The sequence below is a fragment of the Ambystoma mexicanum genome, chromosome 8 (assembly GCF_040938575.1).
Source record: "Ambystoma mexicanum isolate Mex_15411 chromosome 8, UKY_AmexF1_1, whole genome shotgun sequence".
Lineage (NCBI taxonomy): Eukaryota > Metazoa > Chordata > Amphibia > Caudata > Ambystomatidae > Ambystoma > Ambystoma mexicanum.
The window spans coordinates 1,439,108,463-1,439,130,294 of record NC_090929.1 but is presented as its reverse complement, the minus strand read 5'-3'; the positions used below and the strand labels follow the sequence as shown (position 1 = coordinate 1,439,130,294).

General features: G+C 44.5%; 1 protein-coding gene across 1 annotated transcript in view; it reads right to left on the bottom strand.

The window, feature by feature from the left end:
- The window catches only part of SLIT1 (slit guidance ligand 1), a 1,063,959-nt gene that overhangs the window by 151,722 nt on the left and 890,405 nt on the right, over positions 1-21,832 (bottom strand). The window contains exons 23-25 of the mRNA XM_069611588.1: positions 8,628-8,696; positions 7,495-7,566; positions 4,793-4,864 (exon numbers count right to left, since the gene is read on the bottom strand). Coding sequence (XP_069467689.1) covers positions 4,793-4,864; positions 7,495-7,566; positions 8,628-8,696 — 213 coding nt within the window. The remainder of the gene's footprint in view (positions 1-4,792; positions 4,865-7,494; positions 7,567-8,627; positions 8,697-21,832) is intronic.

Genomic DNA, 21,832 nt, shown 5'->3' with positions numbered 1-21,832 from the left:
GGGCCTCTTTGTGTCAGCCTGGACCCTGGACCTCCACATTCCTCCTCTGCTCCCTCTAGGCATCTGTGCTCAAGCCCCCCCTTTCCCCGCTTCCTCCTCACCATTACCTTCCCTCCAAGGCCATGGAAATGGAAGAGGTGCTTCACTCGCAACCTGCATGTCATTGCCGACTTCACGGGTGGGGTAAAGCCATGTTGCCGCCATCGCTGCACTGAGGACTGTCCTTAATCTTTTCATCAGGATTTCGCTGTATTTCTCTAAGGAGTGTAACGCGGTGATGATGGGTTTTGGTTGAGTTGTACGTCTAATCATCAAGACTTAGTTGGAATCTAATGGCTTGGCTATTATGTTTATTTCAGTTTTAATTGTATGGGAGTGTCTTCAAGTATGCATTAAGTGTGGTATTGGCTAAAAGTGCTTTGTTCCTGGAGAGAACATGGGGGAATTCTGGTGAAGACCGTCATTGTTCCACCCTCATCGCACATTTCGTGGCATCTGGGAAAAACTGGAACTAACAGATTTACGGCCTGCTTTTACAGTCTGCCAAATGAAACGTTTGGAGCACATTTGGAGGAATCACACTCAGAAAATACATGGAAGCATTTCCTGCAGAAAAACGAGAAAATGACATGCTGGGGAATTGCCTATGGTGGGTATCACTCCAAACCCCATTGAAAGGGTCAAGGTCATGCCACCGTCAGTCAGTTTCCAGGCAAGCCTGCTCTGTATCGGCCTGCAAAGGACTCCTGCAACCTGCTGTCAGCGTCCTCCCGATTGGAGGTTTTCTACCCTGGCGTACCTTCCTGCTTCTAGGTTTGAAGTTTCTGGGTCTACCAGGCTTCACACCTGCTTCGCTCCCATTGTGTCCTTTCTCCATTTTTATGTCAGACTGCTGGGTCCGCCCCACCGGAGTGTCCTACTTCTCTGTTTGTGCCCATTGTGTATTCTTCACGCCTCCGTTGGGGTACCTTTTCCCAGTACCGTCTGTACTTGGTAAAGGAGTATTTTGTAAAACTCCACTAATCTACTTTTTCACAGTATTCTTTGAAGATGACTGGAGCTCAGACTGTATGTTTATTCTAGACTTCTCTATCTGGGTGGTATTAATTATTAGAGGAAGAAAGGAAGGAGTATTGTAATAACATACAGTAGTGCTTTCAGATTGTTTCTCAGCAGACCTTTTGGGTTTCATGGTCTCACGGGCAAGAACGTTCCATCACGGAATGGGAGTCCTTATCCCCATGAGGGGAGTCTCTCCCTGTGAGGTCCCGCTTTCCACCACCTCTAGGGGCATTGTTGCATAGCAGACTCACCTCCCTAGCCTCACAGGGAATGGCTCCCCCCTGGGGAGAAGTGACGTGATCCGATGAATCCTTACAAGGGTTTTGACTGTCTTCTAAGCACTTAGTTCTGTGCATCATTACTATTGCATGGCAAGATTTGTGACAATCTGCTGTGCCTCCAATTTGCCATAATATAGCATAGATAATGATTAATAGTTTTTACAATTTATATAATTTGTCAGTATATTTTGGGCCAATTTCCTCCTGCATGTCTGAAACTATAAGGAGCTGGAACACCACACATGATGTCATCATTACATAAAGAGCAACAATTTAGCGTCCTCTTAAAATCCAGTAGAGGGTGGAAATCCTCCTTCCCACATTTGAAAATAAGTATGGGACTCTCAGCTGGCTTTAGGGGTGAGTGTTAGTGTGAAATCCTACTCAGTGCTGCACTTCGGTCAGGGCCTGGCGGTGTGCTTTAGCGCCAATCCCTGTTACTGAATTGTGTGCAGCACAGGGATTTTGTGAAACCAGGGATTCCAGACAGTGCTGTTGGGTGTCCCTTTTCCTGTACTCGGTGTCTAATACACTATCCATTTGAGGGAAGCGGCTCCATCACACTGCCCCCTCCCTGCATTTCGCAGGCTACTGTGGGGTGTTTGCTTATTGACCTTGCCCCAGCCTGATGCACAATCAAGGACAGGCAGCTGAATAATGTCGCAGTGCTGGGTAAGGCACCTCCTGAGCATGTGCTGTCCGTCTGCCCTTCTCAGGAATCCATTTACATAGTATTGGTATTGCATGACACCTACTTCATCCCAGGCATAACAGCTTGCACACGCTGTGCTTGGTATTAAGATAGACATGGGCAGGAGACTACCTATGCCTTTGAATAGGAGTATGTTCACATAATGTGAGTATGTGAACAGGTGTGTGTGGATGTCATGTATGGGTTTGCGTGTGTGTCTGTGTGTGTCTGTGGTGTACGCATGTGTGTCTATGAAGCAATGTGGTACCTGCACATAGAACTATTGTCAGGGTCAATGCCATGGTCAGGGACAATGCAAACAGTTATGGGCCAATGTTGACAGACAATTGGAAAGGGGAAAAATGCAATGTTTTAGAGGCAACAGGAACCAGGAAACAGGACAGGAACAGGAAAGTTGCATTTGGCAATATGCTTAGCAATGTGAAAAGGGCATGGTGAACTATCCTGTGAGGAATCGGAAAGAGATATGGGGCAAAGGGACGACACCATGAGACAGCATGCTGGGAGCAATGGGAAAACAGTGTGTCAGAATGCTAAGGGAGAATGCAAAAGTGTCATTGGGCAATGTTCTTATAGCAAAAGGGAAAAACATGAATCAATGTGAAAATCGCAGGGGGAAATGGAAAAGTGGCATTGGTCAATATCCTAAGCCATTGAGAAAGTGGCATGAGGAACTCTGGTGGCACTGGGAAAGTGACAATAGGCAACTCTCTGTGGCAATGGTCAACTTCCTGTAGGGAAGTGACTATTCTCAGGTCAATGGAAGGCGACATGGGGTGATTTCTTAGGTCAATGTGAAAGTGGTATAGCGCATAATGTCTGGGCTATTGGAAAGATGCATGAGCAAATATTCTGTGGGCAATGTGGAATGTCTTGTGGAAATATTCTGAGCCAATATGAAAGTGGCAGCGAGCAATATCCTGGGCTAATGTGAAAGTGGCACAGTTATTTTCTGGGTGCATTGGAGAAATTAGCATGGGATTGGAGTGTCACTGTTCAAATTGGCATGAACGTCATCTGGGGAGAGTTTAGAAATTGCGTAGTCATTTTCATGGGAATATTTAAACTAGCAGTCAGTATGCTTAACTGGAAACGGGTATGGTACTGCTAAAACTGGCATGGAAATATCTGCTATAATGGTGTTGCACTGGAAATCGGCTTCACAAGATTTAATCTAAAGAAATTGAAAAATGAGGCGGAATCTTGCAAATTGGTAAGTAATATGGTCCATCTGAGCAGCAATGCTGCTCATCTTGCAAATTGGTAAGTAATATGGTCCATCTGAGCAGCAATGCTGCTAATCTTGCAAATTGGTAAGTAATATGGTCCATCTGAGCAGCAATGCTGCTAATCTTGCAAATTGGTAAGTAATATGGTCTATCTGAGCAGCAATGCTGCTCATCTTGTAAATTGAGACTATTTTTGTTGGAATCCCCCTGGAGACAGATGCGGACACCGAACAATCCGGGATTGTTTGAAAACACTCACAAATGCTAAAACCATCCCTTAATGTGGTGACAGCTCCTTGACATGAATTCTGATTGTATTTATTTATATCATGGAAATTCTGATTATTTCATTAGCTCGCACAGGAACAATGGTCTGCATTATATCTGCTGGCACAGTCTTTCAAATTAGTATAATTCTATTTCCTGACACACTATTTAAATCTGGTGCAATTACTGATTTTCTTTTTCCGAATGCGCTGCTGGCGCACTATATCATAGCACTGCTTCAGTGACGTGGCACAAATATCTGTCTGGTCTACTGCAAATCCAGGTTTCTGTTTAGAACACATTTATTCTAATGGGCACATAACAGATTGGCTGCAGAGACCTGCTCCTGTCCACCATGGCAGATCTCAAGCCTGATGTCCCCCCGCCCCCACTTTAGAACTTGATGTACATGCTATGGGTGTTCATTCAATTTCTTCTGGGATTTGTGCAGTAAACTATTTTGGCCCAATTTTTGGAAAATGTAAACACGGTGGAGACCGTCCCAGTAACCCCTTACATTTCTCTACACTATTTACGCAAAACGTTTACACACTGCCTTGTTGACATTTCAACAGTCGCTACTGGACAAAAACTGAATCTTATAAGGAATGATAGACATTCAGTTCATTTTTAGTAATGAAAAAAGAAATGAATCTTTATTTGATAATGCTATCCATGATTGTTTGTTTTTGGCAGCGGTGAAGTTCTGAAACCATCTTTTTTGGAACATTCCATACTCTGCCTGCTCAACTAACATATGTGAATATGAATACCTATTGTTTCTATAAAGATTTTATTAAAGATATTATACACAGGTTACATACCAGGATGACTTCTTCCACTATGCAGCTGATAGATATGAGGAGATGCCTAATTTACCATAAATGTTAGCCTTGCCTAACAATTTGTGTCGCTTGTCCTTCTCGACTTTAGCTCTGATTTACTAAGCTGGTTAATTCTTAGAAAAAGCAGATGCAATAAACCTAACAGCAGCACTGGAAGCATTGTGTCGATTGATCATTTCTGTCTGAAAATGCTTAATGGCAGGGGCCATGGACGTTCCTTGTGAACAAGACTTAGGGTACAACACGCGCTGAACACTAAACGCTAAACTCTAAAAATCTCTGATCCAACCAATGACAGAGTACTCTAGGCCTATGAGGCCAACTTGCATTTTGACTTGAACTACAGAACTTATGTGGAATCAAGACGGAAGTTCATAACAAAATGAGGCAACTTACAGCAGCCGCAGGGAGCGTAGGCCTTCGAAAGCTAGTGGCGGAATGCAGCGTAAAGAGTTATAGCTGAGTATCCTATAGAGAGAAAAATAGGTTGCAAAATATGCAAGACACTCAGTGAAAAACAAGTATCAATATTGTCAGTTACTGATCAAGCACACACACACAAATCAATATTACAGAAGATCAACACTCAGGAGAAAACACCAGCAATTCAAGTTGTGCCCTTTTTGGTTAAGACTGTCCATGTTCCCCCTCATCACTAGTTTGACGGGATCTGGAAAAACTGGAAGTAACAGATTTGCAGCCTGTATTTCCAGTCATACGCAATTAAAGGTTTGGAGCACATTTGGAGGAAATACACACAGCACATGCATGGGGGGTATTTCCTCCAGAAAACGAGAAAACTGCATGCTATGAAGTTACCTGTGGCGGTAATTGCTCCAAGCCCATTGAAATCCTGTGCATCTTCAAAATGGGGAATGACCATAACTCGGAATCAGGAAGATTTCGCAATACTTCCCACATTGGAACAGATCAATGCATTTGGCGGCATAAACATGGTTAATACTACCTAACTTGTAGTAGGGTCCACGCTCTTTTATTCTTGTGGCCATCAAGGCTGCACATTGTTTAATGGAACTGTTACGTGTGTGGCAAAGCTGTAGACATCTCTTAAATTCAGAAACCACATGAGGAACTTCTTGGGACATATCAACTGTTGGGCCTCTGCGCCCTATATTCCCTTTGTAGTTTTGAAAAGGTGTTGCATGCGTATGAAGGCAAAAACGGAGACATGAGTCCCTCTACTCCGTTTCACAAAAAGTAGTGTAACATTTCTTCACACTTGGTCATGCGCCACAGAAAATCAAATTGATACCAAATTGCTGTTGAATCCAACTCAGATTTTTATTATTGAGTGGTATTTATCTATTTCAGTTGGCCCTGTGTAATAACACGTGTTTCGGCATACACTATGCCTTTGTCAAATCAGGGCAAATCACAAATAAACCCAAGTTCTGTAGCGTCTTTCTCATCTAATTTATGGAATTGGGATGCACGTCATGGGTTAAATCCCTCCTGAAAATGTCTAAGGGAGAGACACGTGTTATCACACAGGGCCAACTGAAATAGATAAATACCACTCAATAATAGAAATCTGAGTTGGGTTCAACAGCAATTTGGTATCAATTTGATTTTCTGTGGTGCATGACCAAGTGTGAAGAAATGTTACATCTCTTAAATTCACTTTTAAAATGATTACATTTCCACCCAGCCAAAGTATACTCAATGGACTGTGGCTAATGTGTGTACTTAATAGGGTGATGCACAAGGTCACCTAACATCTCTGAGGAACTGGCATCGGTGTGATGGGTCACTGTTTGCTGTGGCCGGATCTGTCAATGTAAGACTGAGTTATTGGGGAACACCACAGGGTTATATAATCAGCAAACGAGAAATGGGGATCTCTTAGTACCTGGAATATCTCATCAACGATGGAGGGACGCTATGGCACACAGTACGTCAGAGCAGTGGAGAGGGTATAATGACCCTTGTTAATGACTGAGAGTGCTCCAGATTCCCCAGCATCACTTGAGACTCTCATTAAAGTGCTTTTCAAAGCATGAGTACTCGGGAGCTGTTGATAATGCTTGAGCTAACAAATGTAACATCAACCTGGACAGTTTCTGTTTGTGTAAATATTTTGAAGTAACATATGTTTTGGCAGAGTTAAGGAAGCTGTGACTTGTTTTGGGCAACTGCCAAAGAGTAAAATCATGTAAGACTTCCTGGCTATGCCCAATGAATATGTAAAAGGGACATTTGCATATCATGCATTTCAGTCGATTTTATGTTCAAAGTCATTCTGAAATTCCAACTGGACTCTTCCATTTGGAGGGCTGGAATTGGCAGCTCTATCTGGACTGTCCTGTCTTGCGAATTGGTATCTTTGCCAGGGTTGTCTTTGTATGCGTGCACCTTTTTGCCCCTGGGCCAATGGCGCGTTATAAATATTAAAACTAAGTAAACTAAACTATCTGCAGATCTCCTGCAATGGTAGTTTCCATAACATGATGTTAATGTTTCTGCTCACTCGATAAAAAGCAGTAGGAACATTTCCTAAGCTTAGACCAATGACTTACATAAGACAACACAAAAGTCAAACTAACTACAACTTCTTAACAAATGGTACTGACACAAATATTTCTTATCCGATGTGAAAGCCGTGGCCTGCAGGTGATCAGAGGAATCACGGATTCAAATCTTCATTCAATCCGGGGAAGGTCCCAGAGCATAACCAGTTTAAGGATTTCATTATAATGAGTTGCACATCTACCACTCTTAACTAGCAGCATGTTAGTAGATACTGGGCCTGATTCACAGAGCGCTTTTCAATGGGATTGCGCCATTCTACAATGCTTCTGTGAATCAGGCCCACTGTCTCTTTTGGATTGGTGAAGGAAATAGGAAACCCATCTTAAAGTTGGTAAATAGTTGAGCTGGTGTAGATGGGGCAAAGTTAATAGAGGGATCCTGTCATATCAGAGGTTTGGGAATTTGAGGATCCTACTAGGGACATCTTTTGGGGCTGAGATCTTTAGATATTTGCTCTTAGGGCACACCACATTTGTGAACATGTGGACATCCGATACATTGAATCCATAACTTGCGCAATCAGCGTTAGTCAGATCAAAATGACTTACAGTGTCGTGAGTTGGCTCATGTTGGTGAAGGACGAGTTGCCCAAAGAGTTGATCTTATTGTTACTTAAGTCCCTGAAAAGAAACAAGACATACATTTGAGTCAATTTCTTTTTATTGAAATGGATATACACAGACAGGTGCACTTGCGTTCATGCACCAGCACCCATCCCTCCCTTCCTTTTTCCCAATGACACTTTTCATGCACAGAGTGATACTGACATGTGTAATGTGAATACTGAGGGCAGGGAGCTTGGCGAAGATATGTAGGATCTCTGGAATAGGCAGCAGGGGGTGACATACATCAAAAGCTGTAGACTTATCAGCTTCCCCGCATCAGGGTGGAGCTGGGCAGATTTAGATGCAAAGCATAGTTTAGGGACTATCCCGGATATGCATTAAATAAGTAGGGGGCTACCCCTCATAAACCAGGAATTGCTTTGGTGTGGACTTCAGCATGCAGCATGGCTCTTTTTACCAGAATGCCAGAACAACTAGTTGAAACTGAGTGCCACAAACATTACCCAACCCGTTTATAATGATAATCTCAGGTTCCACACTCATCTACCATGACATGGAAAAATCAATGGCAACATCGACGAGATAGTTTTAAAATGTTTTATTTTGAAACAACCTTTGTTTTGAACCAGAACGGTTCTGGAGCGCAAGTCTTTGTTTCTCTCGTCCTGTGTGGATTGAGTGTATGTTAGTACTGTGGCGCCGCCGTTCAGGCAGACTTCGTGTATCATATCCATTTGAATTCTTAAAAAGTCAGTAAACATCAAAAAAACTAAATACTGGGTCAAATTTACTGCAATTTGGTCTTCGATCACTGGGTCTGTACGCACAAGGCTGAAGCCATTTTGGTTTTGGCAGATTTTCAGTTGGCCACATTAACTCCCTACATCAATGGTATTCTCATTCCCAAAGCAGAAACGATCAACCTGTGCAGGAGCCTGGGTGAACCGCTTGCTGTTAACAAGAAGCCTCCACGGCCTGATACATAGAAGAAGTTCGGCCTAGCTGATGCATTTACAGTGGAGACCTATGGAGTGGCTCCTACATTCAGCAAGCACAGGGTTAAGATATTGTGGTGCATCTCCTTACACCTATGTTATCCGAGTAAGAATACTTACACAAGCTGTAGGTACTTGTATGTAGAAAGCTGTCCTGGTACCATGGTGAACTGGTTCCCATCCAAATACCTGTTGGGTGATACAGAGAAAGGTTTGTAGTTTTTCATGTAAAGCTCAAGCACAAAGGTACAATCATGAGACAGTCAAATAGGTTTATTAAAAAGCATCATTTTTCTTAACCGCCACACATCCCAAGTCATCCTGGGCTCCTTCTCCTCTCCTACTTCCTTCTCCACCTCTGCTGTTCCCCAGAGTTCTATCCTCTCCCATTGGCTCTTTAACATCTAGCTTGCTCAGCTGGCACTCCTCATCTCCTCCTTCTCCCACAACGTCCAGTGTTATGCAGACAATGCTCAACTCTTTTTCAAACTTCCTTCTGACTCGCTCTTGCACCCTCCATCATCCCAGCAGACTGCTTATCTAGCATCCAGTCCCGGTGCACTTCCAACGATCGCTGCCTCAATGGCAGCAAAACTGCGATCTTTCCCATTGGGACCCGGCTCCCTCCTTCTTCCCTTCACTCTGGCCATCCTCCATCGGCTCTCCCCCTGCTCCCTCCTCTGAAGCCAGAAACATTGGAGTCATCTTCACCTCCTCTCTCTCCTATCTCCTGAACACTCAGGACATTGTCAAGAAGTCCCACTTTCAGCTCTTCCTTCTCAAAGGAATTCTCCCTTTTTTCAATTTCCCCCAGAAGCTCATTGTTACCCAAGCACTGGTTCTCTCTAGGCTTGACTATTGCAACTGCCTTCTCCTGAATCTACCCTCTTCCACTCTGCGACCCCTCCAGTTAATCCAGAATAGGGCAACAAGAGTTATCCTTGGCCTTAAACCCAGGGATCGCATCTCTCCTGCCCTAAAAAGTCTTCACTGGCTCCCGGTTGCTGCACAGATTAAATTCAAATACATCAGCATCATCCACAAAGCTGTCTGGGGCCAGGGACCACTCTATCTGCAACGCTCTCTAACTAAATACTCTCCCTCTAGACCTCTACATTCCTCTGGCACCAACTCTCTGAGTGTAAAGCATTTAGCTAAAGAGAAGGCCAGAGGTTGATCACTTTCCTCAGCTGGCTCTCTCCTGTGGAACAGCCTCCCCCTTCCTCTGCGTCTTGAGCAGGACTTTCCTAAATTCTGGAAGCTCCTGATGCCTTTCCTCTCCTTCCCTTCTTCTGTCCTCTGCTATAGCTCACAGTCGCTGTGGTTGGTGTACAGGGTCCTTCTGCATCTTCAGGGCCCTGACCGCCACACGCAATTGCCCTGTTTCTGTCTCTCAGCACTTGCCTCAGCACAACCCTCCTCCCTGGAGGCTTGCACTTCTCCACCTTTCGCAGCGCCAGGCTGTGTAGCACTTACCATACCCTGCACTTCATCTGTGACTCTCCCACGAGGACGGACACCTCATCAGCTTCCCCCACTGCCCTATTCCTTGCTGCACTTGCGCGTTTGGAATACTCACAAGGCATAGTAGGTTTGTTCATTTTTTCCCAACTTTATTTTATATTCCTGTGTTTTCTACTGTTTTTCTCTCCCATGTACCTTCCCTGTATCCCTGTGGGCACTTTAAAACAGTATTTACTTCCTTTATAAGCGTCTAACACAAACAATAAATAAATAATTAAATAAATCATGAACTAAATCACCTGTCAGCTCTGTGACTGGATTCAGACTTGCCTATAGGCAATGCCCCGAACTGCAGGCACAACATGCCGGTGTGGGCCGTTTGTTTTGGTTAAAGTGGGCCAGTTTGATGAGTTACTTCACTGTGCAGATATTAGTTTTGAGCAGTGTTATTAAACAACTATGATTTAAATTGCACCACTAGTAAGAAAGGTTTCCCACAAACTCCCCTTTATGTGCTACTCAAACAGTAAAATGAATGAATTGCCATTTGCAACTTTGGGGCACTTTATCACTGGTGTCCGAGCCAATAAAACTACACAGACAATGGTGTTTTTAATTTAGGGACTCTCAGAAGATTTCCATTGCTACATTGCCAGTGGGGGTTCTTTAGAGGAGCGGTTGCCTGAGATGTAGTAATTGTCATCACATTGAAAGCAGGTGGATGCTCGTAGAGGGACAGATAGTGCATTTGAGGAAATCTGGGATGTTTAGGGCTGGCTATCATTAAACTGCTGTCTCACATGTTTAATGACTTGACTTGAAGGGCCAGACACCTGCGATATACGCAATTTCGGCTCGGTTCACTTCTTGCTGTACTCACATTTCACTGCACCCCTATCCCCGAATACCACCGTTGCCTGCTTATTTACGCTTTTCCATTAGTGCAACGGGGATATGAACCAATACATGCCCTATGTTCGCCTGCCTGCTGCTATCCCATGTACTTCAGATCTTTCACCTGCTTGCAAATGTTTCGACCTGCAATCCGAGCCCTTGTTGCGGGCGGCAGGATGTCGTTGATTGGAGTGATTTTATTTGCATTCGCGCCTGTATCCACTATTTCTCTTACACTGCAAGAACAGGTTCGACTAGTTCACTAAGAAACAGCAATTACAATCGCTTTCACTATGCGAACATGTTTCATGCAGATGGTGGGTTCCCTTCGCCATTCCGTCCCTTGGATGGCAAAGAGGACCTCAAACCTAATGTGTGTTTAACTGGAAGCCTGTGAAGAGACTTGAGTGCTGCACATATGTGATCAGTGCGTTACAGAATAAGTATGGCTCTGCCTGCTGTGTTCCGGATGTTCTGCAGTTTTTCCAATGAAGCTTGAGGTGAAGCTGCACAAGAGGGCGTGGGGGGGCCACAGTGTAATTTGGGACGAATTCCTGCTATAAAAAAAGTGATGAATTCTGATAAGTGCCTAGAAAAGGAGCAATGTTTTCAACACTTTTGGGGCATTTTTGCAAGATTTGGGCGAAAACTCTATAGGTAAATAGAAAGTCTGCACTTCAAACCCCTTCAGCCGGGCGAGAAGTGCTATCTATACTGCTGACCATTGAGAAGCGATCTGGTTGGACAGCGCGGCCCACACTAAGTGTATTTCTATCGTCTGTCTGCTATTCAGGAATGGTGTGCCTCCAACAATCTCTGCCTTAATGCCAGTAAGGCCGAGAGCCTCCTCAATGGGACTCCTGCTCCCGCCTTTCTGCTCTTACTTTGCCCGTCCACCCTGGACCCTCTACCTGCTCCTTCCAGTGAGGCTAAAAACCTTGGGTTCATCTTGGGTTCATCTTCGACTCCACCCTCTCCTTCTCTCCTCACATCTCTGATGTCTCTAACAAGTCACACTATCAGCTTCACCTCCTCAGAGGTATTCTTCCTTTTCTCACTTTCCCCCAGAAGCTCACTGTCTCCAGAGCCCTGGTCCTCTCTAGGCTAGACTACTGCAACAGCCTCTTTCTAAATCTCCCTGCCTCTACACTTCGCCCACTACAAGTTATCCAGAACAGGACTGCAAAACTTGTCCTTGGCCTCAGCCAAGGGTGGATTAAAAGACAAAAGCAATGTAGTACAATCTACGTAGTGGTGTACTCGTTGAAGGAATAAGAACACCAGAGTGGGATGGGTCATTCATGGAAATCCCACCGGCTCAATTACATGTGGACCACTCTTGCCTTACACCTCAAGTAGGGGTTATCAATAAAGATAACCAGTCACTGTTGCCCTATGGAAACAAGGGCTAGAATATACTGTGACTACTACAAAAATCCAAAGAAGAATTGAGGACCACCTTTGAAAGAGAAGACACACTGAATCTGAATCCTGTCCCACAAGCTGTTGACCTGCAAAGGGAGATGGAACAAGTCTCTCTGGTGGGAGATGCAGACTGTAGTCCTAATCCAATGGGAAGTACTGCCCTTCAAGATTCGAACACACGAAAGACAAAATACAATAGCCATCAGAAGCAGACCCCAAAGCAAATCAGTGAAAATAAAAATCGACCTGAGAGACTGGCAGCATCAGACAATACTGAGAATCTGGAAAATGTACAAACAAATGAAGCTACATTATCAGTCCTGAACTTCGTACTGAATTTGCTGGTCACAGTCTTCGATCAACTAAAAAAGGAGGTACAATCCCAAGCAGGGATTTTATTAGAATCAGCCATGGTGGGGATCAGTAATGCTATCAATACGATAATAATTCCGACCATAAAAGAATCCAGACTGGAAGTCGCAAAACAAGGTTTGGACATTTCAGCAATTTAAAAATCCCTTCACGAGGATGATGCTGGTCGTCTACTTCAGGAACTCTCACAATACCTGAACTCCTTAAAGAATTCGGCTGAAAAACCTGGAAGTGCAGAGGGAGAGGATGACTTGAATCATCTATTTGACGACACACCTCTCTCAGAATCAACGCTGAAAGAATTCCGAAGATTAGCTAATGTAGCAGAAGGGGCAAATGGGGAGTCAATAGACCCTCCACAAACCTTATTGGAAAAAAGCCATATGACCACAGAAGAAAGAGCCATAGAGTGGACGGGAATCGGACAACAGAACTATCATAGAAGAAAGAGAGTAAGGAGAAGAGGAGAAGAGAAGCAAGATAAAGGAGACAAAAAAAATCCTCACCGATAAACAAGAAAGATTGTGAAAAAACAGAGAACCAAAAAAAAAGAAAATGAAGAACTCATAGACGAAATCCTTTCTAAATATTGTCTTATTACCACCAATAGAGGAAACCCCAGTTATTAAACAGAAACTTAAACCACTTGGGCCGGCAACTAAGGATACAAGGGAGGAAATCCCCATGGATTCTGGGGTGAAAACATTAGAAAAACCTCAGAAGATCGGAAAGAAACACCCCCAAGGAATCCAAGCCAAGTGATCAATATCATAAATGTAAGTGTGGGCAACAAACAGACCAACCGGAACAACATCCAGCAGGGTCTGCAAGCCTGCAAAGGAATTACAATCAAAAGGAGACTAAATCTATAGAAAGGGGTTTGCAGAAAGGAACTACACCCAATCTGCATCACTGGCAATAACTGTACCATCGGCTCCAATTTTTCTAAGGAAAAACTGTCCAACACTAAACAACAGGAAACACTGTGGCACAACAAGTCCAAAACCACAAGAAAAGAAAGTGAAATTATCACCAGTTTTTTTTAAGGCAAGTAAAAAAAAGTAGAACCGGCAATAGTGGAAAGAAAAACATCCCCTAGCATTCAGGACATACAACTGGGGCAAGGGAAACAGACCATCATCTCTGAAAAGAGCAACAAAAAACAGACCATCATCTCTGAAAAGAGCAACAAAGCTGGAAAGTCGACAGAGATGGTCAAAGAAGAAAGATCGGCCTATGCTATCGCGAGAGTTTGGCTCAAGACATTAGCAAAGAATCCAAAACATAAGTTCCTCAGCAGAAGTGTGATCTTATCACACTTCAAAAAAGTTGCAAACTTATACTTATTCCCGACAGAGGATATGGAATTCATACATTTTCCATCGGACCAGAATGTCCATATCGCTGAAGTAGGCCTTAAATCCAAAAAAGCACTAAAGGTCATTCTGGAGGCAACAAAGGAATTGGAGAAACATGGCCTGAAAGACTAACGCTCACTACCAGAAGAAGTCAAAAACGGAGGACAGACAGAAAGGGACCGTCCCAAATTGGAGCAGTCGCGAACAATGTCAAGCCAAAAAGACACTAGTTTAATAAGAGAGAGAGAAAACAACCAAGGAAACCAACAAGGCAATCTTAACACTTCTTCCAGAAATTCTGAGAAAAATCTTTCAGAAACTAGGAATGGAAACAGGATCTCTGTAGGAAAAAGCCACTTAGGCTAGTAAGTTGGAGCACGCAGGGTTCCAATACCCTTAAATCTATGCAAATGAAAAAACACATTTTTGATAATAATGACATTATAATATTCCAAGAAACTTGGTGGCTGGTTAACCCAGTAGAAATTGAGGGTTTTACATTATATACTCTGCCTGCGTTATAAAAAAGCTAAAAGCAGACTGTCAGGGGGTTTATTGATGGCATTTGAGAACTCTACTAGTAAGAAAATAGACCTCCTTTTCAATAATAAATTGGGTATCCAGGCCTGCAAAGTTCAATTAAGATCATATGAAAAAGACATTCAATTCATAGTCCTTAATATCTATTGGAACCCCGCCTGGATCAAACTTCATGCCTTTTTGTCTATTTTATCCTTACTTCTGGAAAAAATAAAGCTGGACTCTGGGGGAGTCAAAATAATACTTGCAGGGAACCTGAATACACAATGCATGCAACTTTCAAAAGAGAACAAGGCAAAAAAATCTCTGAGAACCTCTGACAAAGGAAGAAGATGGTTAGAATTCCTGAATGCATGGGATTTGAAAATGACGAAACGGCACAGTGGCGGAGGATGTCCCAGCAGCTCCAACTTGGCAGCAAGGGAAACCATCCTCAATAATAGACTATATCTTCCTTTCATCGGCCCTATTCTCCAGTTGCTCATCGCTGAACATCAAGCCCGGTGGTGAAAGCGATCATGCCCGCCTAGAGCTAGCATTGTCTGACGTGTCCATTATAAAACAGGATAGTCAGACACAAAAGATCTCACTAAAAAAGGGAAAAATAAGACTGAGCAAGTACAAGTCAGAAGGCCAAACTCTAAACACCAACTTATTAAGAATCCCAGAAAATATCCAAATTGAAAACTGCCATCCAGAAAGCTTTGCAAAATGTATCTGGTCTATTACATTAAGAAAAACTGTAACTTGGATGTCAGGGGATTGTCATTCCAGTGGAGGACGGCGAGTGGCGAGCAGGAGTGGGGGCGAGAGGAAACACTGATGGTCAGGGGTATGGAGAAGTTGGGTGGAAAGTAAGAGTGCTACTTTTTACTGTTGTTGACATAGCTTCTATTGGAGCATTTAATGTCTTCATGTCTTCCCATCAGAATTGAATGTATCTTCAAAGTCTGTTTCCACTATGACATTTCTGCAAATGTGTGCTGTAATATGAATCATTTCCACCCATTATTGCAACACAATACTTAGGGGAAAAAACAGTGAGAGACGCATCAGTTAGTTGGTTTGGGTTTGATTTATCCAATTCGGTGTGATCTTTGAGCTTTACCACTTTAAAGTCTGACCAGACTCTGCTGACAATTCTAACACATATAACATGAATCAATGTAATGATGTTATATGAGGTGGGGGACCATGGTTCATGCTACTTTAAATTAGGAAAAGAGAGTGTATTTTGTATGTTTGCGTCATCATGTTAATGAGAGTGTATGTTTTTTTTTTGTATGAGTGTGTGTGCGCCTTCACTGCGTGTGTGAAGGGGCAGAGTGTATCTCTTTAGGGGAAGGGGGTTGCTAGGATACTATTTCTACTGGACATCAAGGCCAAACCAAACATGATAACTGTTATTATATGGCTAGACTGGCCCAAGTTGGTGCAGCCAGTCTGGTCATGTTTTCTAACTGTGGCATGGCATTTTATACTGGGCAGTGTGAGAAACCTCAAGGTGTCTCTCTGGCTAATACCTGGGGATCTGTCATCCAGGTGGCCAGGACACGGCCATCGCTATTGGATCCAATTTGTAGGAGTGGACCAGTGAGGGAGGATCACCTGGATGAGGGGTCCTTAGGGAGTCAGAGTGGGACACCGACAGGTGAGACATGGTATCCCCCTTCTTTCAACACCTTTTATCCACCCTACCACGTAGGATATTCCAAAATACTGCTGCCCCTTTTCCAACACGAACACTTTTGCGCAACACAAAAGACAATGGACTAACACCAGAGCCGTTTACTTGACATGTCCCAATGCAAGGGTTCGGCAAAGTCAGGCAATCGACCAGAATCACACACACCTGACGGCCCACAGGGATATGAGGTGGATCACGAGAGCACAGGACAAGAAAGGCAGACCGCATGACGTGAGAGCTAACTCAGCACGGCAGTTCAAGAGGAGGCGAAAGACGGCGCATACTGAGAGGGTGACAAGGATAGAAGCAAACAAGCCCTCTCCGATCAGGGCCCATGAAACTTCCACAGATGGATACATAAGACTGCAAACAATAGCCACTGTGTCTTGCAGCAGGTGTCAGAGGTACACAAGACCCTTCTCTGCTGATTACCAAGCTGGGGAAAGACGCTTGTCTGAGTGGTACCAACCTTGACTCCAAAGAGAGGAAAGCCAAGCGATTCATCACAGCCGGGTCGATGGGAGAGTTGAAGAAACCAAACTGTGTTGAACGAAAAGAAGCAAACGGCTGATTTGAACTGTGAAAAGCTTGAAGATACTGTTGATGGAAAAGGGGGAAAACCATTAACAGAGAGGTCCGGCACCACATGGGTGATCACGCAGGAAACTCTGGGTGATTACCCGATGGTAGAAACTTCCGAAACCCGAAGGGCTTGGGAAGAGGCAAAAAGAGGTCAAAGTGGACATGCAGGGGTCCTGTAAAATCCTCTGTACCGTCGAAAGTCTTTGACCTACAGGTAATTATGAAGGAGAGGGAAATTAATCCTGCTTGGTGAAACTAGTGTGTGAACTGTGTGTCGTAATGGTTGGCAAGAGTGAACCTAGCAGAGGGATGCTAACGAGAAGGGGTGAAGTTGAAAGTCCATAGTGAACTGTTTTGTAAAAGTTGGCAAGAATGAACCTGGCGGAGGGATGCTAGCGATAAGGGGCAAAGTCTAAAAGGTTGGCAAGAGTGAACCCAGCAGAGGGATGCTAACAAAAAGCGGCGAGGCCTGAAGTCCCTATGAACAGTGTGCTGACAGGAATAAAACCAACCGAAGGATACCCACAGTGAACTGTTTTGCAAAAAGGTCGCCAGAGTGAACCCAGCAGAGGGAGGCGGACAAACCATGGTGAACCCTGAGTAACTGTTTTAAAGGACATTAAGACTCTGGAAAGTAAGAAAAGCCATAGTGAACCCGAAGGAGGGAGACTGACATTTGTAAAGGGGTCTGAGCCCGGCCGAGGGAGATCCAGGGGGTGGAAAGCCATCACCCCAATGTTCATTTGGAAAATAACTATTTGTTTGTTTGTTTTGTTGATAAACATCACGCCCTCGAGGGCAAGAGACTTTTATTGAAAAGAGACTTAACCATCGAAGAACTGAAAGCCGATACGGAACTGTCGTGCTGGGAAAGCTCAAGTGTGTGCTGTGCTCAGGAGATCCACCTTGTCCCATGCTCAAAACGTGGGGAAGGAAGACCCATGCCAATCACATCCTGACTTATTATTTGTGAACACTTCTTTCTTTATTGAAAACACTATCCCACACTCTTTCTGTAATTAGTTGTAAGGATTTGGCAATCGTTTATTTTACAATAGGCCTTTTTACTTTGACAAGACTCCACAAGGACTGCCTTATTTTTAATTTGACGGTCAAAGCTTGCTCGCATTTTAGATTTAGGTTTAGGTTAGGCGTTTTTCCACCCTGCATTTACAGTTTAATAAAAAAACCCTTGAACTGTATTCACTTGTGTCTGTTTTTACTGTTGCCACCATGAGTTCCTCATATATGGTGTCAGGGGTGGAATTTGATTCAATTGATAACAATTGAAACCCATGCTAATAGTTGTGGTACCACCAAAAGGGGAAAACAAAATAGTTGATCTCCTAGATTCTGACAGTGTATCCACATTGAAAGAGGTGCTGACTTCTCAGTTATTTTATTTATTTATTTATTTATTTAAATGTATATAGCGCGCTAGCAGCCCATGGGCATTGAGGCGCTGTTACTTGCAAGAGCTTAGTTACAAGGCATAGTAGCATTCAGTTGTACATTATGAATTCTACAAGGCATAAGACTGATATTTTGGTTGATACAGTTAGTCATTGCAATACAGTTTATGCAGTAGGAACATATGAATTTGATATGGATATCACTGGTGCGGCGCAACTTATGTGAATAAGTTGGTTTTCATGATTTTGTGGAAGGCACTGAGGGAGGTCTCACCTCGCATTGTGGGAGGTAGGGCGTTCCAGTGGGTGGGTGCGAGATATGGGAAGCTGGATCCGCCCGCTCTAGCTTTTTTTATTAATGGCACAGACAGCATGTTTGTATATGGTGATCTGGTTGGCCTAGTAGAGGAGACGGGGTGGATCCTTTGAGAGAGGTAGTCGGGGGCAGTAAGGTGAATGCACTTGTGGGTCAGTGTCAGAGTCTTGAAGATGATTCTTTGTTTTATTGGGAGCCAATGGGCTAGTTTTCTGGCCTCTGATATGTGTTCTCTTTTGGCAATGCCTTGGGCTGCCCGGAGAGCACTGTTCTGTATGATTTGTAACCTCTCTAGGTTTTTGTTGGAGGTGCCTAGGAAGAGTACATTACAGTAGTCAAGCCTAGATCCAGTGATGGCTCTGGCTATGTTTGTGCAGTTTTCTTTGGAGAGAAAGGGCCTGACTGCGTTGATTAGTTTGGCATGATATGCAGCCGCAGAGGCTATAGCGTTGACTTGTCTATCCATGGATAGGTTGGAATCCAAGTAGACTCCAAGGGTTTTGACTGATTCTGAGACAGGTATTTTGATGGAATCTATGGTGAAATGGCTGAATTGGGAGTCTAGGTTTTTCAGCGTGTCGGGTGAGCCTACCAGGAGGAGTTCAGTCTTTTCAGAGTTGAGGCATAGTCCATTGTCTGCCGTCCAGGCTTGGATGGTGTTGTAGAGGTTGCTGAGGGTCATGGAGTCAGTGTCAGAGGCGCCAGTGAGGGTGAGGAGAATCAGTGTGTCGTCGGCATAGTTAGTATATGAAATGCCCATGGCGTCGAGGATGAGGAAAAGGGGTCGTGTGAAAATGTTGTAGAGGGTGGGTGAGAGGCAGGAGCCTTGGGGCACACCGTAGAGTATGATAGTTGGTGAGGCGGATGCTAGGTCAGAGAATACTTGCATGGTTCTGTCTTGTAGGAAGGAGGTGATCCATGCTGTGGCTTGAGGGGAGAATTTGGCAGTAGAGGAGAGGTGGTGGCATAGGATGTCATGGTCAACGAGGTCGAAAGCCGCAGATAGGTCGAGAAGTAAGAGAAGTGCCTGTTTGCCCCTGTCTCTGGCATCGTCCATCTGGATTTTCAGGTCAAGTAAGGCAGTTTCAGTCCCGTGTCTGGGGCGGGAGCCAGATTGGCAGCGTTCTAGGAGTTTGTTCTCTTCAATGAAGTGTTGAACCTGCAGGTAGGCTGCTTTGTCCAGTATTTTGAGGAGAAACGGGACAGTGGTGATAGGTCTATAGTTGTTGGGGGATGTGGGGTCGAGAGTTATTTTTTTAAGAGAGGGCGGACCCAGGCTTCCTTGAGGGAGGCGGGGACTTTCCCTGTGGCAAATGAGGCGTTTACAAAGGCTGTAAGGAAGAGAGCAAGCGCCTCAGTGCAGCCTTTGATAATGGTGGCTGGGCAGCCATCACCTTTGCAGTTGGAAGGTTTGATGTTCCTCATTATGTTGATGATGTCTTTTTGTAGAATGGGTTTGAATGAAAATGGTTGGGGGGGGTCCAGGGCTGGTGGTGGGATAGGGGTGTGCGTGTTGGGTAGGGCTTGCTTGGTGGCTAATATTTTGTTTTGGAGCAGGCTCAATTTATTTTTCATGGCTGTTTGTATATCATCACACCAGGCTTTGTCTTTGGTGAAGTTCTGGGGGGCACGGGTAGGTGTCTCTAGCTCCCTGAAAATGGCAAAGATTTCTTTGGTGCTGGATTGGGCTTCCGAGATTCTGGATTCAAAGGATTTGGCCTTTGTTTGGGTGATTGCTTTTTTATATTTGGTGGAGCAGGATTTAAAGGTCATTTTGTCTTTGTCAGAGTGGGACATTTGCCACTGAGTAAGAGCAGCCTTTTTTTCATTGCGGATTGTGAGGATGTCCGGGGTGAACCATGAGTTGGAATGGGTGGTGGGTTTAGACTTACAGGGTTTAAGGAGGGCAATGGAGTTAATAGCTGCTATGATGGCAACTTTGTAGGCTGTAGCGAGTGTTTCTGGGTCAGTGGAGAAAGGGGGTCTGAAGGCTGGGCCTTGGAGGAAGGGCAGTAGTCTTTCCTTAGTGAGCTGGCGGGAGCTTCTGATGAGGCAGGGTGGCAGTGGTTAGGGTGGGGGGGTGGTGGAGCAGGTGGTGAGGATGCTGAAGGTGATGATGTGGTGGTCTGACCATGGGGTGCGAGTGTTGCCAGTGATGATGAGTGGGCAGTTATGTTGTGCGATCCAGTCGAGAGTTCTGCCCTGGGTGTGGGTTGGGCTAAAGATGGTATTATTGTAGCCTAGAGCCTTGAGGGCTGAGTCAAGGGATTTGGCTGCTGGGTCCTTACTGTCCAGGAGACCTAGGTTAACGTCCCCAAGGAGAATGGCTTTAGATTGTTTTTTGAGGTTGTCAGAGAGGAGGTGGATGAGAGAGGCTTGGAAGTCACCTGTTGGGCCTGGGGGGCGGTAGACAATGTGGACAGCAATGGTACATTGGGGAGAGAGGTTGATTTTGACTGTGAGGTAGTCACTGTTGTTATGCAAGGATTTCTCTACCTTCCTGATAGAAAAGCAGTCTTTGGCAATGATTGCTACGCCTCCACCTTTGGATAGATGATCTTGTCTAGTGATGGAGTATCCAGGGGGTAGTGCGAGTGCGAGCGCAGGGCCGGAGGCCTCGTGTAGCCATGTTTCTGAGATCATGATCAGATCGAGATCATGGGTGGTTAGGAGGTTGTGGATGTCTAGAGCGTGGGCATTGATGGACCTAGCGTTAATCATAGCGCATTTAAGATGGGGTTCGGTAGTGGCTGGAGGGGGTTTCATGGAGAGAGTAAGTGGGGTGGTGTGCACGGGTGCACTATGGGAGTTGGAGGAATTGCAAACCACAGATTGTACACTGGGGGGTCATTTTCAGTGGTGGTGGACACACGTGGTAACACATTTGGCACAGTAGCATTCAAAATGGGGGTAGAAGAATTGCAAACCACAGATTTTGCACTGGGGTGCTCATTTTCAGTGGTGGTGGACACAAGTGGTAACACATTTGGCACAGTAGCATTCAAAATGGGGGTAGAAGAATTGCAAACCACAGATTTTGCACTGGGGTGCTCATTTTCAGTGGTGGTGGACACAAGTGGTAACACATTTGGCACAGTAGCATTCAAAATGGGGGTAGAAGAATTGCAAACCACAGATTTTACACTGGGGGGCTCATTTTCAATTGGCAGCCCATCAGATACAAGCCGAAAACAGGCTCCAGGAAAATCTCACTAGACTAACTGAATTACAGGCAAGGAATTTACTACCCCAAGGCGTACTTCAACCTTATCTCG